Source organism: Amphiprion ocellaris, chromosome 22 (assembly GCF_022539595.1).
Source record: "Amphiprion ocellaris isolate individual 3 ecotype Okinawa chromosome 22, ASM2253959v1, whole genome shotgun sequence".
NCBI classification, from domain to species: Eukaryota; Metazoa; Chordata; class Actinopteri; family Pomacentridae; genus Amphiprion; species Amphiprion ocellaris.
The window spans coordinates 7,888,165-7,903,701 of NC_072787.1; the positions used below are offsets into that span (position 1 = coordinate 7,888,165).

The window sequence follows — 15,537 nt, forward strand, 5'->3', positions numbered from 1 at the left end:
GTTTGCAGGCAGGAGAGTTTTTAATCACAGACACCTGCTTTTGCAGAAATAGCTCAGACTGTCATTGACTGTTAGGGGCTCAACATTTTTAAGGGCAGGGAAAAAGAATTAAGATGTATTTCAATGGGTTGTGTTCACGCACAAGCCAGAGCCAAGCATGCCCAATCACTTTTCCAAAGACTTGTTTTTCATAAAACACAAAGTGACCTGCTATTGGAAACATACAAGTCAATTCACCCAACCACAGACCAACAGTCTGACTTTATTAGGCTAACCAACTTTCTTTAATTCATTTCTATGTGAAATGGACAAAGTCCATGTGCTTACGCAGAAGGGAACACTTCACATTTCTTGACATGCCACAGTAAAAAATCCTATTACAGGTGCCTTTCTACATCTTAAACCCCCATCGCCAAATGCTATTTTAAGCAGGACTGACGCCTGAGATCTGAACTCAAAAACATTTTTATAGCAGGTGACATTCAATCATAAGCACTATTTTTCCTTTGTCATTTTACCCAAGCATTTTGACTGCTAAAGCATAAAGCCCAGCTATTTACATGTGTTTGTGGTAGACATGCATCTAATTACTTGAGCCATACTAATGGAAAATCAGCAGGGCAGCAAATCTGAAGCCAGTGGCTAGAAAACATCTGTCAGTGGCAGGATTCAAGCAGTTTCAACTGACTGGTTGTGACAGTGAGGCAGTCTCAATAAATTTTCAAGATGTGAATAACAAAAACAAATCTATGACCAAGGGAGTTTTTACTTTTCAGCGAGCATCTTGTGCATGCAATACACAGTATGTCCAATTTCCAATCACGCTGTGATGTCAAAACGAATCCACAACACTGAACGGAGAAGGCGAGTGTGTCCCTGTGTTGCAGCCATCGTCTCCTTTGGCTGCTTCTGCTCATTTGATTGAGGCTGTCTAATCTAATAGACCTGTTAAAAAAAGACCTGCTTCCTCACACTGAAACAAGCAGATATGTTTGGAGATTAGGTGTTGTTATCTTTGGCTATTGCCTTTCGGGTTTGGACTCTCCGTGTTGCAATCAGGGAACTGAGCCGAAACTGTGCAAGATTGTGTGTCTGACAGACGCCGCTCCTATTGCTTTCTCAAATTAAAACTGGAATGGACCATGTCCTCAAGAATGACTGCCATTACTTAATATCTCATAAAGACAACGCACATTGCACCATTTGATTGCTGTCGTCACCAATCAATCAAATGAATTTCAAAGCAAGGCATTTTAACTCCATCACATGAAAAGGATTAGCTGAAGCAGAGGCAGAGAGAAAATATTCAGCAGTGAGATTCAAACAAAAGTCACTGGACACTGCATGCTGCACATTTCAAATGAGTTAAAGAATCCGAGAGAAAAAGACCCTGACAATGATTTGTGCCTCCACAAACTCGTTCACAGCAATTTTTACTGCAGCTGTCCATCATTTTAAGATCGTTCAGACTCAAGGCGTCACTCTTCACACAGCACTCATAAAACATGAAAGCATGAATGTCTTTTTTTTTTTACATGGTTCAGCTTGGCACTAGTCATTGGTTTACTTAAGTCTTCACTAACCCTGCAGCTTGCTATGGCACCTTTAGATCTATCATGTACTGTGAAAGATTATAATGGCCAACCACAATTTCACCAGTAAAATAGAAGTGCTATTGTATGCTATAAGGCTTCTGTGTAATATTATTCTAAAATCAGTCAGTCTCTATTTATTTACTACTCCCTAAATGGAAAACAGCAATGGGGTTTTTTTTGGAGTAGTTAATTGAGACTTCAGACACTTTGGAATCATCACTATTTTGCATATTCACTGCCAGGTGTAGGGTTTCATGCATATTTTCATATCCATTAAAATATGAGCATCGCATTGTTGCACTGTTTGCAAGAAGTAGTGGCATATTCCATGGACACTGTTCTTCTAATAAATTGTGAAAAGCTTTGACAGCACTGTGTGGTGTATTAATTTCACACAATGATGATCAAATAAAATGGAGAAGAGTAAACAAGTTGCACTATACCATTGTAAAATCGGGGGAGTGATTGCAGACCCAACCTCCACAGTCCACAGCAAAGAGATCAGCACTTCGAACTAAATGCTACAGTTAGCATGCTAACATGCTTACAGTGGCAATGCAGTGTAAGGACAATGTTTATTTGAGGGGTTTACTATTTGAGTTTGGTAACATTTGAACTGCATCACCCATGAGGTTGCTACTAATGCCAAGACTTTTGCAGCAATTGTCCATAAAACAAAGTACTTGACAAATTAAAATTTGTACTTGCAATGTCACTGGGTTAAAAAAGGATCAACAAAGCTATTGAAGCCCATTTCAAAATAAACTATCAAATAGTCTTCTTTGTGTATCAAAGTTACATATTTAATAGGTTTTAAATATCTCTTCCTGTCTCATAATTGCTTCAATAGAACTCTACACTGCTGTTGCCTTTAAAATGTGCAGATCTATAAAGGGTCATATCTAAAATTTAAAAATGTTTTGTCAATATTTTTTTTAAAAGTGGTGGACCAACAGACATTACCATCCACAGAGCCTCTCTGTCATCATACATAATAAAAAAAGACACCAGTTTTAATAGTATTAACATTAGTATTCATATTATTAGCATAACATGTTGTTAAACGCAACTTACAGTGTGACATGTAGAGCAGAAGCTGTCTAAATAAATCCTAGCATTTAAAGTCTCTACATTTGTTTTGTCATTTCTGTTGACTTTAATTTTTTTTATCTCAAATGTACTTTACATGCAGAATAGTGTGCAAAACTATCACCTGGTTTTTCAGAAGTGCAAAATCTATGGAGAAAATAGATTTACAAGTCATTCTTGGCATTTGAAAATTTCATTACTCACACAGACATATTTCTCATTCCTGCTTTGAGAGGAAGATTTGTATAGTGGATAAATTTACACTGTACTTGACTGAAAATGACAGAATAAACAAAAAACTAGACAAGTATTTTCAAGTTATGTACCTTTGCCATTTTAAAGAAACAGAGCTGATATTAATGTGAAGCAGGCAGTGAGCAGTAAGGATTCTTAAAAGAATCTGATGAGATTGTGATGATGCCACACTTTCCAACAAACATCAGCATGTGTGAGAAAAAAAGATCATATTTTTAAATGATAACAGATTGTTGAGGGCACATGGAATCCATTATTGAGGCGATTTGTTATGTCGTCAAATTACTAAAGCAGGAAATAGCACTACTGAATAAATCACCCGTATTTCAATGTCTGGAAACGAGTATGGGTGTCTGTGTCTGTGTGAGTGGGAGTGGGTGGTGGGTGGGATGTGGCTTTGCTGTTTTGATGTTGGAACACGGCAGAGGTCGATTCAGAAATTTTTCAACACAGTGACAACCAGACACTAGCTCACTAGCATGGAACAGCACAGACACTGATTACACAATCCCAACTCTGTTTACGAATATGAGTCACACAAGCATCAGGGATCAAATCAAAGGTTTAGAGAGAAGGACCTTGTTCATGGGACAAAGAGGCATTTCAACACCCACACATCTTTGCTTTGAGAGCTAAAATTCAAGGCTTAAAAAAGAGGTCTTAATGTGTTGATGTTAATTGCATGTGCCTGTATTCTACTGTACCTGCTCGTTTATGTTTTCAGCAAAATGTGGAGATCTGCTCTTCAGAAGTGTTACCAGGTCTGTGTACACATCACTTGTTCGCTCGTAGCCACTCTCCTCCCCCTCCTGTTTTATGCCCTGTGGAAACAACGTGAAAAACAGCTTCATTAATTCTAAAAAACACAATTATAATGTGGCCCACATGTCAGCTGGAATAGCTGAGGTTAGAAAGCTCAGAGTATCTCCAGGCAGCCTTAGAGTGTAAAACCATGTAAGCCGCTAAATTAAGTTTAAGACACTACTGCACTTTGAGGTTTCATTTGCATCGATGTCACCCATTCAGTTTTAGGTTGTACTTTTTTCCCTTTCTGGAACCATTTCCAGGTGAAGAAACAGAGACAGGAAACCTAGGGTTTGTCAGCAAAGTAACTGAAAGAGTGAAAGGTACTGCAGCATGCAAAATTTTTTCTTAGACATGATTGCAGACAGGTTCAGAGAGATTCCTGACATCTGACAAGTATCCAGAAGCTCTATTTATAGTAGCAGACTTAGGGAAGTTTGAAGGGGTCACTGATATGTGATTTTTTTGACCAGATAAACTTGAGTTATATAAATTATGCATTTACATATGTCTTAAACAGGTACATGCTGCAAACGTAAATCATGTCGTGACTTTTAACAGCATTTTGTTGTTTAGTGTTAGTCACTGTATTGTAAACAGCTTTAACTCCATTGTTATGGAGTAGAGCACTATGTCCTATGTTTATTACTATTGCATGCAGCTGTCTCACAGACTATTGTACAGCCAACGTACAGAGGGAATTGAACTTGTCATGCTGTCAGTTTTAAATGTTCTGGAAAGCAGCACTGTTGGTCAGTGTACTTGTTTCTAAATGTATTGTCCTTAATTTACTTTGATAGTTTAGAGTCTGGTTATGTATCTTAACTAGATATTGTCTATACTCTTTAGTAGTAAGTGTGTAACACCTGTCTTTGCCTGTTCATTGTTCATTGTTTGATTTATTGCTGTAAAGATGTTTTGTATAACATTTTGCTCAGATAAACAAAGAAGACAAAAACATTAAACAGACAACAGTAGCTGCTTACTTTACTCAATGTTTACATTTAAGACAGTATAAGCTTGAAGTTAACTCTTTCTAAAAACTTTTATCACTGCAATCATTAACTGAGTGATCCATCAGAACTTATTTACTAAAAAAATGGCTGTACATTTCTTGCAAGGAAAGCGGACACTGTATGTCATTAACTGCTGCAGGTGAAAAAAGAAAAAATGGACAACCACCTAAATGATAATAACTAAATTAATATTGTTAATTGGGGTTTCATTTACTCAGTATAATAGACATTTTTGTAAATCGATGGTCAGAAAATCGAGGGATATGCGTAGATCTCTATCAGACAATGTCAATCAATGCGCTTGAGTTGCAGCATTCAATTAATTGTCAACATTTTGATAACTGATACTGAATTTGAGTATTTTTTTAAAACAGAAAGTCCAAATTCTCAGATTCTAGCTCTTATTCAGTTTTCATATTTTCTTTTAGTTCCCTATGACAGTTAACTGAATATCTTTTGGGTGGGATTGTGGACAAAACAAGATATTTTGCAAATGTCATCTTGGTGTTTTGGAAGATTGACATTTTTCACCATTTTCTATCATTTTATAGATCCAACACCTAATTGATTCATTACAAAAATTATCTCCACAGAAAATTATTTTTGATGGTGTGCGTACTGTCATGTGTCGTCACCCCATTAAGGCCCATTCTGAGTAGCACAAACCCTTCTTCCAAGCCTTACCTCATTAAGAAAAACTCCAGCAGTGCTGTAGGTGATGTAGAGGGTCTCTGTGTCACAAGGCTCAATCACAAGGTAACAAATCTCACCATGTGGCTGCCTCCACAGAGGGGTGCGGCAGCCATTTGAAAATTCAAAATCTAAAAAACAAGAACAAGAAAAGCAACTTGAAACTCATAACAACCTTCCCGCAAACTTTATTATACAAACCTCAGCATGACATCAAGTCACAACAGGTTTGTCCTCACAGGAAGAAGGAAACAGGAAAACAGAGAAGGAGAAGAAGAAATCACAATGTGTCCGGTTGGCTAAAGAGGACAACACAGAATTCCAAGAAGAACAGGTTTAGTTTTTCTTGCAATATAAATCATCCACTAAAAAAACGGAGCCACATATTTTGAAGCTGGTTTGTGGAGTATTTTTATAGAAGGTGTCAATTCAACCACAGAAAAAGGGGACAGAGACTGCATTCATCACTCTGTGTGTGCATGCTGCTGAATGCTTTGTTAGGGCATGATGAATACACTGCAATGAACCAAAAAAGCATGTGCTGACTAATGACTTGGTAAACTGGAATCTGACAGATATAATGACTTCCATGTCTTTTGTGGCAGCAGAGCACAGACTTTTTATGCTTTGTAATATCCAGCATTAGTGTTAATGGCAATTGCTTTCCTTGCAACCCAGTGAAATGTGGAGATAATTCAAACCTGATGTGTATCGAAGCGACTTCAACGCCCTCTTTTCCCCTTCACTGCAGAGCTGCTTCAGCAACTCCACTTCGTTCTTTACTGCAGTGGGGTTAAGACTGACTTTTCTACAGGGAAAATGTAAGAAAACAAAACAAAACAAACATCAAATTCATTCATGAGTCCTTTTCCAAACATGGTTCCTAATCCAATCAGATAAAGCCACATGCAAATCTGGTGGGATCTGCCTGAAAGAAGAAGCCGAGGAGGATAGATAGGGAATCTGATTGAATGTGGAGAGGGTAGCTGATAAAGGAAAAGCACCCACTCAGAGATTTCTTCAAGAAGCTTGCTGAGGATCTGTTTGTCCATATTATGGAGCAAGAGACACAACTTGACTTTGGTTTCGGAGTCCTTGGCTGGGTCTTTCACCTTGTCTACCAGACTTAGGATATCAGTTTGAGTGTCTTCTCTCTCCAAGGCAGTGGCAAAGCTCCTACCAAGAATCTTAACCACGGGGTCTCTGTTTTCTGAACAGCAGAAGAGGTTAGCTTTAGTGAATCAAAGTCAAAGGCTGTGAGTTGGGTTTATTTTGAACTAACAATAGAGCTGACCTTAAATGTACTGCGTTTTTCCCCACATGCACTTCTTTACATAAACTAACATTCCATCGCTATAAAAAAAATCCACTGGCAGTGGGAAATGAGTATTACTATATTCATCATGTATTCGTCTGTAAGACGGATATATATGACCTTATCTCGCTTTGGCAGTGGCGCTAAAGTAAATACATGTCTGTAAAGAGATGCCAGTGGCAGCATAATTGGATGGTCGAAAGAAAGTAACAAGGAGGACAAACTAATTAAGTCTGTGGGTTATGGAGGTATGTTGGTGGTTGGATTGCTCAAGATGCAAATGGGATTCAAATCCCATGAAACTTACCTTCTAGACATGTTCGAACCTCCTCCAGCTTCTTATCATCTGCCAGATGAACTAGTTTAGAGAGCTGGCTGAAGCTGCGTACATAAACAGCAGGAGGAGAGAACTGCAGCAATGGAAGTCCTTCACTATCTTTTTCATGGGACTGTACAGCTGAGTCACTGAGTTGGAAATAAAATACAAGAAACTTTAATACCACAATTTTATCACTGCTGTTATTTGTTTTATATTAAATTGCAAATACTAAAACACTTCAGGGAGATGCAGCTATGTTTGTTTTTTTTACTTCTCCACGTCCCAGCTTGAGATACAAAGCAAACCACACACTGAAAGTAGACCAGAAATTCTGATGAAATAAAATGGAATGTTCTCAGTCTTAGTGAAGCTGAAAAACACATTAATTATAGTCTACTGCTCTGACTGTAGCTGAGGTAAAATACATTTGGACACTATGGTGATAGCATATCCTGCACAGGCACGTAATAGTGAAAGCAGTGGCCAGCCAGCTGCCTGCTTCATGATTAGACCAACCTGATGTCATACTCTGTTTTGAAATCAGATGCCACTAAAGTGGTCCTCCACTGGAGTGGCTCCTCAAACACATGCTCGGCCTCCTGTGGGTGTTGGGAACTGAACTGCTCCACAAAGCACAGGATTTCTTTCAACAAGGACTCATTCATTGGTGTGAACTCCAGTTTGCCAGTACCAGAGCTGGCTGTGGTCCACTGGGCTGCCTTGGTCAGTGATAACCCCATAGCACCACCTGGGATATTCTAAAACACAACATTATCAACATCTTAAAAAGTGTGTGCAAACATTATCAAGCTGCAGCTTCTCAACTGTAACGATCTAAGCATATTTGGGTTTTGGACTGCTGGTTGAAGAAACTATGTTTACTTGTCTTTGAACCTTTTATACTTTATACAATTAATGGATTGTTCAAGACAATAATCAGCACATTGTTTGATAATGACAAGTGCTAGTTTCAGCATCACTGTATTTCAAAGCAATATTAAGTCAGTTAGGATCAACATGTGTGCTTAACCCACTGAGATCAGCTCATAACCTATATCACTGGCATATTTAAATGACTGCTTGACAAATTTGTAAAAGTTGCTGCGGTCTTGAAATGTTTGAAACTGCAACTGTAAATATCTCAGTGTTGCTCAGGCTGCTGCTTAGAGGATTTTCCTAATAATATTGGACAAGTTGAACAAGCTGTGGCTAAGTCACCTTAGAAATAACAAGTTTTAATGGCCTGTACTCCATAATAACTCTTGATCCACTTGTGCTAAAGGGCTAGGGATGGCATTAAATACTAAATATTTTCCCTCTAATTACAAAGGAGATTAATGTTGGGATTGATTACAGAACATTCTTAGCAGCCGAGGTTTAGCTAAGAAATATGTTGTGAGCAACACAGATACAGACTGGTGAGGTGCAGGCTGTAAGGTGTGAGTAAATCATCTAGCCATAGGTTTAGCAACTTAATCAAAACTAATAAAAGAATTAGTTGTTGGCATGGGTTAAAGTTAGTTTTGAGCATTGCTGCGGCTGTTATTAAACTGCATCAACAAACTAAAAAGGTAAAGCTACACAATCTCAAATGAGAAATGGTTCACTGATAAGTATTCTGGGAGATAGACATATGCTTGACCAACACACAGGCAGTAAAACACATATAACAAAATAATGAAATACTTTGCAAGTAGTTACTAGTTCTTGCTTACTGCCTGCTTACTGCTAGCTTTGTGTTATTGTTATGGTCATTTTTACTCAAATTCTGCATTATTTTACTGAAAAAGCCTATTTATTAAGCATACACTGTTCATATCACAGTCCAAAGACTTGAAGGAAATATCTATTGCGATTTTATTTGGGATACATATTTTTTTTAAGTCAAACTTAGTTCTATGTTCTCTCTCTCTCTCTCTCTCTCTCTCTCTCTCTCTCTCTCTCTCTCTCTCTAAATAATCCTTGCATTTGTTGGGTTTTCATTTTTGGAGGTTCATAACTTTATTTGTAAATTATTCAGGTTAATCTCCATAATTATCAACACTGTTGGGTCTTAGCCTTAATCCTTAGCCTGTGCGCTTAATTCCCAATGCCATTCATATTTCTCTACTGGAAAGCACTTGGGCGCTGTTTCAATTTGAAAAATTGACAAATCTATATCAATAACAGTGACTTGACCTCCCTTTAAACTGAAACCACTTATGATTAACAGCAAAATTTGTGAAAAGGAATAAATATTCTATGTGGAGATTTTTAACCTGAAAAGTTTCTTCTGAAACTCCAGTTGGCACAGAGTGAAACAGAGTGAAACACAGAGTGAAACACAGAGTGAAACATAGACTGGCGCAAAATGTTGAGTTAAACGGCGTATTTGACGGTGTTCAAACGGATAAAACCCAACCAAGTGTTTGGCTAATTTTAGTCTAACTACAGTCATGTTCAGCTGTTTCCTGCTGATATTATATACATGTTTCTTCCATCCTCTGTTACTAGGGGAGGGATATAATTCCAGAAAAAGGCCGGTAATGAGTTCAAATTAACCACATATCCATAAAAACTCAATTTTTCACATCTATTTTGTATTTCGAGTCGGCTTCTTTTGGCTACTGGCATATATGTGAAAACTGCAGATATGTGCATTTTTAAGTAGTAGTTTGGGCTATTCATCCTCAAATCTGTACTCATTATTACTTTTTTCCCCCAAAAGGTGAGTTTAAGTACTTCATGTCATTCATCCTTAGACACCTTGCAAGTTGATTTTGCTTTATTTTCAGGTAATTTGAATACCATGGCGAGCAAGAGCACCAGCAAAGCCCTGAGAAGCAGAGACAATGTCTATGACAGTTATTTCAGAAGTTTTTACTCTAGCTGAGAAGTTTTTTTTTCTATTAAACAGGACCAAGGACAGGTCTACAGTGACACTGAGAGACTTTTGTTTGGCTTTGGAGCAACTCCCCTTACATTAGGTCTGAATGAGCATAGCCTTTCGTGTGCCAGACATACAAGGATGCATATTGAACGTTCTCTGGGAAAAATAACGATTTTGAGCAAATTGTGGTATTTCATAAAATGCCAGTAGAAGCAAGAAGAAAAATCACACAGAAAAATAAAGCTAGGATATCTTCTTGTTCTACAATAAAGATTGAATTAAACTCATTACCGGGTGTTTTTCCTCCCTAAAGGCATTTATAGTCTCCCCCTACTGTTACCTCTGTATCAGGCTAACATTGGACGCGTTGAGTCTAGTGAAGAATAACGGCACACTGCGGCAGAACTATGTTAAAATGACGATATAGCGCAGTTTACACTTTAGTCCCTCTAACCTGACAGCGTTTAGTTCATTTGAGTCTAAATACAACCACGTTCAGCTGTTTCTTCCTACTTATATACACGTTTCTTCCACCCTCTGTTACTTCTATATTAGGCTAACATTGGATGCGTCGATGTTAGTGAGGAATAGCGGCACACTGTGGCAGAGCTGACGATATAGCGCAGTTTACGCTTTACCCCCGTTTAGCCCCGCTATCCTGACAGTGTTTAGCTAACGTTAGACTAACTACAAAAAGCTGTCCCTCAGTAATGACAAATACAGCACGTTTCTTCCGCTATCTGTTACTTACCGTGTAATTCAACTTGCTTTAGAAAACTTTGACCGCAGTTTGCTATCAACTGTTTCCGCAGAAACCATGGAGACCAGGTCCCACGAGACTGCACCCGCCCCCTCTGCTGTTGCTATGATACAGCCAAACACTACAGGCAACGGGCAGGGTCAAAAATGACCACAGTACTCGACTCACAGTATGGAGGGAGCTTTGACATACAGAGTATGAAGTTAAAATGTGCAGAAAGTTTTAAACATGAGCACAAATCTTGCTGAAACACATATGAGCTGTTAAAATCCAAGGTTTGGTAAGTTAATTCAAATGCATTGATTCGTCATAGATGAGAACTGGTGATGAATGCACATTAAAAGATGTTATTTCCCCAAACAAAAGACAGAAAAGAGGACAGTAGTATTTGTGTGTTGACTCAGCAAGGTGAATAAATATTTGAAAGCAACACAGAATTCCCGAGAGTCTTACTGCATTCTACTCCTTTAGATCTTGAATTTTGTGTTTTCCTTTACATAAAGACATTTCCAACATAAGTACATGCAGAAGAGACATAAATTGGAGAAAATTAATCCAGACCCCCTGATTAATCTCCTCAATGTTCAAATGAAATCTACACCTATACCAGTGTGCATGGCCGAACGTGCACACAGCACACTCCAATGTAACACAGCAGCTCAGTTACTAATACACTGTTCCTTTTTAAACAGTCAGGAAATTAACAAATATTTGAAGACAAATTAGATCAAAATCAAAAATAAAAAGTAGAAAAATAGAGAGGAATGTAAAGATTAGAAAATAGAAATACACTAAAAAGTAATTGCAGTCAATCTGTGTGAAGTCTAACTTAGGTTGCAGTGTTGTGACTTGCCTGGTCATAGACTCTAAAATGTCAAGTCAAATGTTGTCACAATAATAAAATTCCCTGTATGCTTTCCTTTTAGAGTGTCCACATGGCCGCATATTTGAGAGCCTATTTCCTCTCTCACTACTGGTTTGGCACTGTCCTGCAGACAAACACTGGGTAGTGAAAACATTCTATTTGGGTGGATACGCTCTATTTAGACACAGCAAATAAGTTCACTTGGTTCACTCAAAGTTAATAATATGCCAATCAATGCAGGTGTGTGAAGCCTTACCCTTGACGTGGAGCGCAAAGTTTAATAAAACTCTGCTTTTGTATATGGAAACTGACAGCACCTCTTTTCTCTGTTTCACATGTTAAAGCAGTCCAGGCTGTTCACAACTATCAATGTAAAGTGGATGAGAACCGCTGCTGTACATGGTGGAATATAATGAGCATGATTTGCACGTTTGACATATAGGCTGTTCCTGAAAATCCTTCTCTGGACTCTGTTGTACACAGTGAAACCACACTCACTTGAAAGTGATGTGGGACAGAAACAGAAGGAGATCTTCAGTCTCCAGTGTGGTGGGCAGCTTGTATATAGTTCAAGCACGCTCCCAGACACTGGCTTCATAAATACGACACAGACATGTTTTCATTCAAATCATTCAAATTGAATAAACCTCATCTCTCCGGTAGCTGCCCATACATTATGTCCTAAGGTTTAAGAAGGACTATCTGACGGCCTGTAAAACCACTGATGTCCTCCTCAGCCTGGCATGTACAGCAGCACAGCAGGTGGAACTACTTTGTCTCTTCGACCGTAGGAGCAAGTTACACTGAGCCTGCACGTAAATCAATATCCAGCGATCCCACAGGAGGAGGAAGTGTAGTAGCTCATCTCTATTATCAAGAGAGATCATTGTGGATGTTGTTGTTGTTAAAAGAGTGGATTTATGAGTTTGCTTTCCCCTCCAGGTATTTTATTTGGAACAGAGGAGAAAATGTCTAAACTAAGAAGCACTGAGAGCAGGGTGCTGGTGGTGGGTTAAGGCAGTGGAGCTCAGACCAGACACACCAGTGAGCAGACACTGACGTAAAGCATGTGCATCTGCGTGTCTGACTTTCCCTCTCTGTGAAGCAGTAAGGAGGGGAAAAAAAGTGAAGACGGATGGAAGACTAAAAGAAAACAGGGAAGAAAAGGCAGGATAAACGAGGGTCTTAATACATCTAACCTAGGGTCTCATTAGGCAGCCTAATGAGTGTTTGTTAAAGGGGATTAAATGAAACAATCTCCCCCGGCCTGGCTCTTTTACAAAGTAAAACAAATATGCACTGTGCTCAGAAGCACCTGCTCTCTGGTCTTAGATGTTCTCAGACTAAAACTTAATACAGCATAATAAACACAACTGCTCTCCACGCTATTTCTCTGCTGCTTGAGCTCAGTCACTGATTGAACTGCATGGAAACATGGACACACAGAAGTGCTGCAGCCAGGTCTCTTAGCACATGGACATCATGATTGTATCCGTTCTCAGTGTGTCCAACTCTCCATTAACACTCAGATTAAACATACACAAAAGATGCGAGTGAGTAACAAGAGTGATGACGAGGAGCTGTGCAGACTACTGCTCCTGTTCCTGCTTTGGACAGAGCTGGAGAGCGTGTCTCCTGTACTTTTTTCTTCATTTTTTTTTTCCAGTCATAGATTCACATTCTCCAAAGAGCTCAGATGTTTTTAGAGGCTTCGTGTCAAATCCAGTCCAGCGCGCCTCATGGCTGTGCGGTTGAAGCAGGAAAGGAAAAGGGTGACACTGGTCATTGTAATGAGCACCTGCGAGATATGTCTCACTAATCCATGTGAGTTTCTAAAATAGAGACCAGTTAAAGGAACTCTAACAAGAGGCGCTGACCACATCCCCTAGTTGTAAAAAGCTCCAGAATCCTGCCTGTCCTTTCCCATAGTCCTCTGTGTTTTTAGGCAAGGAGAACAAGGGGCAAGTGCTTTTAAATGGGACTCAGCATGGGTGACTTATGATTGACAAGAAGCTTGAAAACCAGTCATATAACTTCCTTCCAAGGAGCAGTTTATGGCACAGATGTGGTACTCTGTGGAGTAGCCTTGCTTTGGGTCACTGCTAATAAGGTTATCTTGTGTTAATCTGACAGCAGACGGTGAGTTCATGTGGTGGTTATAAGTAATTGCCTGACTTATTGACTGTTTAAATAGGCACCCATACAAGGGGCCAATGGAAAAATGCATTAGGTTGTCCTAACGCTGTAAAGAGCAATAATAGAAGCAAAGACAGCATTGCCAAAGAAAACTGAACATAATTATCCCCCAAACACACGAGGATCATGTCCACATTAGCCACTGCATTGTGATGTTACACAATTAGAGAACTCTCACATGCAGAAATAACCAAAGCATGTACCTAAAAACTGGAGGCATAACAAGCACTACAAGAAAATTAATCAAAATCTGTTCTAAATGGGTCTCAGCAAACAAAACTTGATACCGTTCAGAATATTTTTTTGCAACAATATCATTGGTTGAGCTTCATATGGACATAGACCTGTAATTGTGGTTTCCAGATACTGTGTACAGTATATTTCAAGTTGCGATTGCTTAGTGCCAGTGCTTTCTTTGGAGTGAACACACTCTTGTCAAATATAGAAGTAATGCAAGATTTATGGCCATAGGGCTACTGGGGAAAACCAGTGACAAAGTCTACATCTACATGACTTAAAACACATATTGTTTATTTTGGTTGCAATTCTGTAAGGCGGCATTTGGCTCCTCCCGTGAAATCATTGAGGCACTTTACAAGAGCTTTTATGTATTTCCAGAGAAGCTGAATGAGCACATGTTACCACAAAACATATCTTTGTGAAAATCCTATCACCATAAACTTGAATATTCTCAGCTCCTCTGTCTGGCTGATGTGCATGCTATGTTTTCTTTCAATGCGCAGGTTGTCATTTAATGTAAAATAGAGCAACAAATGTGAGACCATGTTAACAACATGGATGTCATGAGGATGTTTAAGATGCAGGTTTGTGTTCAGCAGGATGTGTTCCGTTTGTATTTCACTTTTCCTGTTAAGAAATGTCATGCCTATTCTGGATGAAAACTGCATTTACTGGTCATTTTCTCATTTTCTTACCTACTTGGCCTATATTGTGCAGTAGATGCCACGTGTTTTACATAAAGTCTAGCAGGCGGGTGAGCTCAGTTGGTTTGTAATGTGCTAACATATCCATGGCAGTGCGTTTGACCTCCCTGTTGGCCAATGGCAAGCTTTCTTGTGGCAGAGATTTCTAGTGAGATTTTCCACCAACTGGCCAAATATGAAGTATTTCATTCCAAGTAGCTGGTTAAAGCTCCATGTCTTCAAGCAAACACCCTGCAGCCGAGTTCTTAGGTAACTGTTTGAATGTCTCCCAGCACCTGGGCAAACACTGCCAGCCCTATATTTGTCTCATATTTGTCTCAAGTCCATTAAAGGTGAGAATAGAAGAAAGAATTTTCCTACAACCAATCAACTAATGATCAATGGTATGCATCTGTTCATTCAATGGTGCAATAAGAAGTTAAAATGTAACTATGTTATGTGCATTAGTGTTAAAATAGTGAGGTTGATAAAGTTCCTGTCCAGTGATTGATATAACCCCTAAATATGAATCTCTGTGTCTCAAAGTTACATATTTATATTTTTTTCCATGAAAATAACAATGTTCCTGCCTTAAATGGCTTAAATGTAAGTCTACACTGTTAGTTCATTTAGAACATGCAGACCTACGAAGTCCTCGCCTTTCCCTCCACCCAGACCTACACTACTTGCTGCAGTTGGAGCACACCAGCTCACCTACCACTCTGCTGAAACACTGTACAACCACTGAATAATAAAGAATCCAAGATGGCGCTGATTGAGCAGCAGCCAGTTGCAGCAGCTCTGATAAATCATCTGTATATAATGTTTTTTTCTGCAATTT

General features: G+C 38.9%; 1 protein-coding gene across 2 annotated transcripts in view; it reads right to left on the bottom strand.

Annotated features, from left to right (window-relative positions):
• odad2 (outer dynein arm docking complex subunit 2) overlaps positions 1-10,810 on the bottom strand; it is a 44,240-nt gene extending 33,430 nt beyond the window's left edge. For both annotated transcript variants that reach the window (XM_023262665.3, XM_023262664.3), the window contains exons 1-7: positions 10,704-10,810; positions 7,600-7,841; positions 7,072-7,229; positions 6,458-6,659; positions 6,151-6,257; positions 5,444-5,580; positions 3,644-3,760 (exon numbers count right to left, since the gene is read on the bottom strand). In XM_023262665.3, coding sequence (XP_023118433.2) covers positions 3,644-3,760; positions 5,444-5,580; positions 6,151-6,257; positions 6,458-6,659; positions 7,072-7,229; positions 7,600-7,823 — 945 coding nt within the window. In that variant the 5' untranslated portion in view covers positions 7,824-7,841; positions 10,704-10,810. The remainder of the gene's footprint in view (positions 1-3,643; positions 3,761-5,443; positions 5,581-6,150; positions 6,258-6,457; positions 6,660-7,071; positions 7,230-7,599; positions 7,842-10,703) is intronic.
• Positions 10,811-15,537: the final 4,727 nt, after the last annotated feature.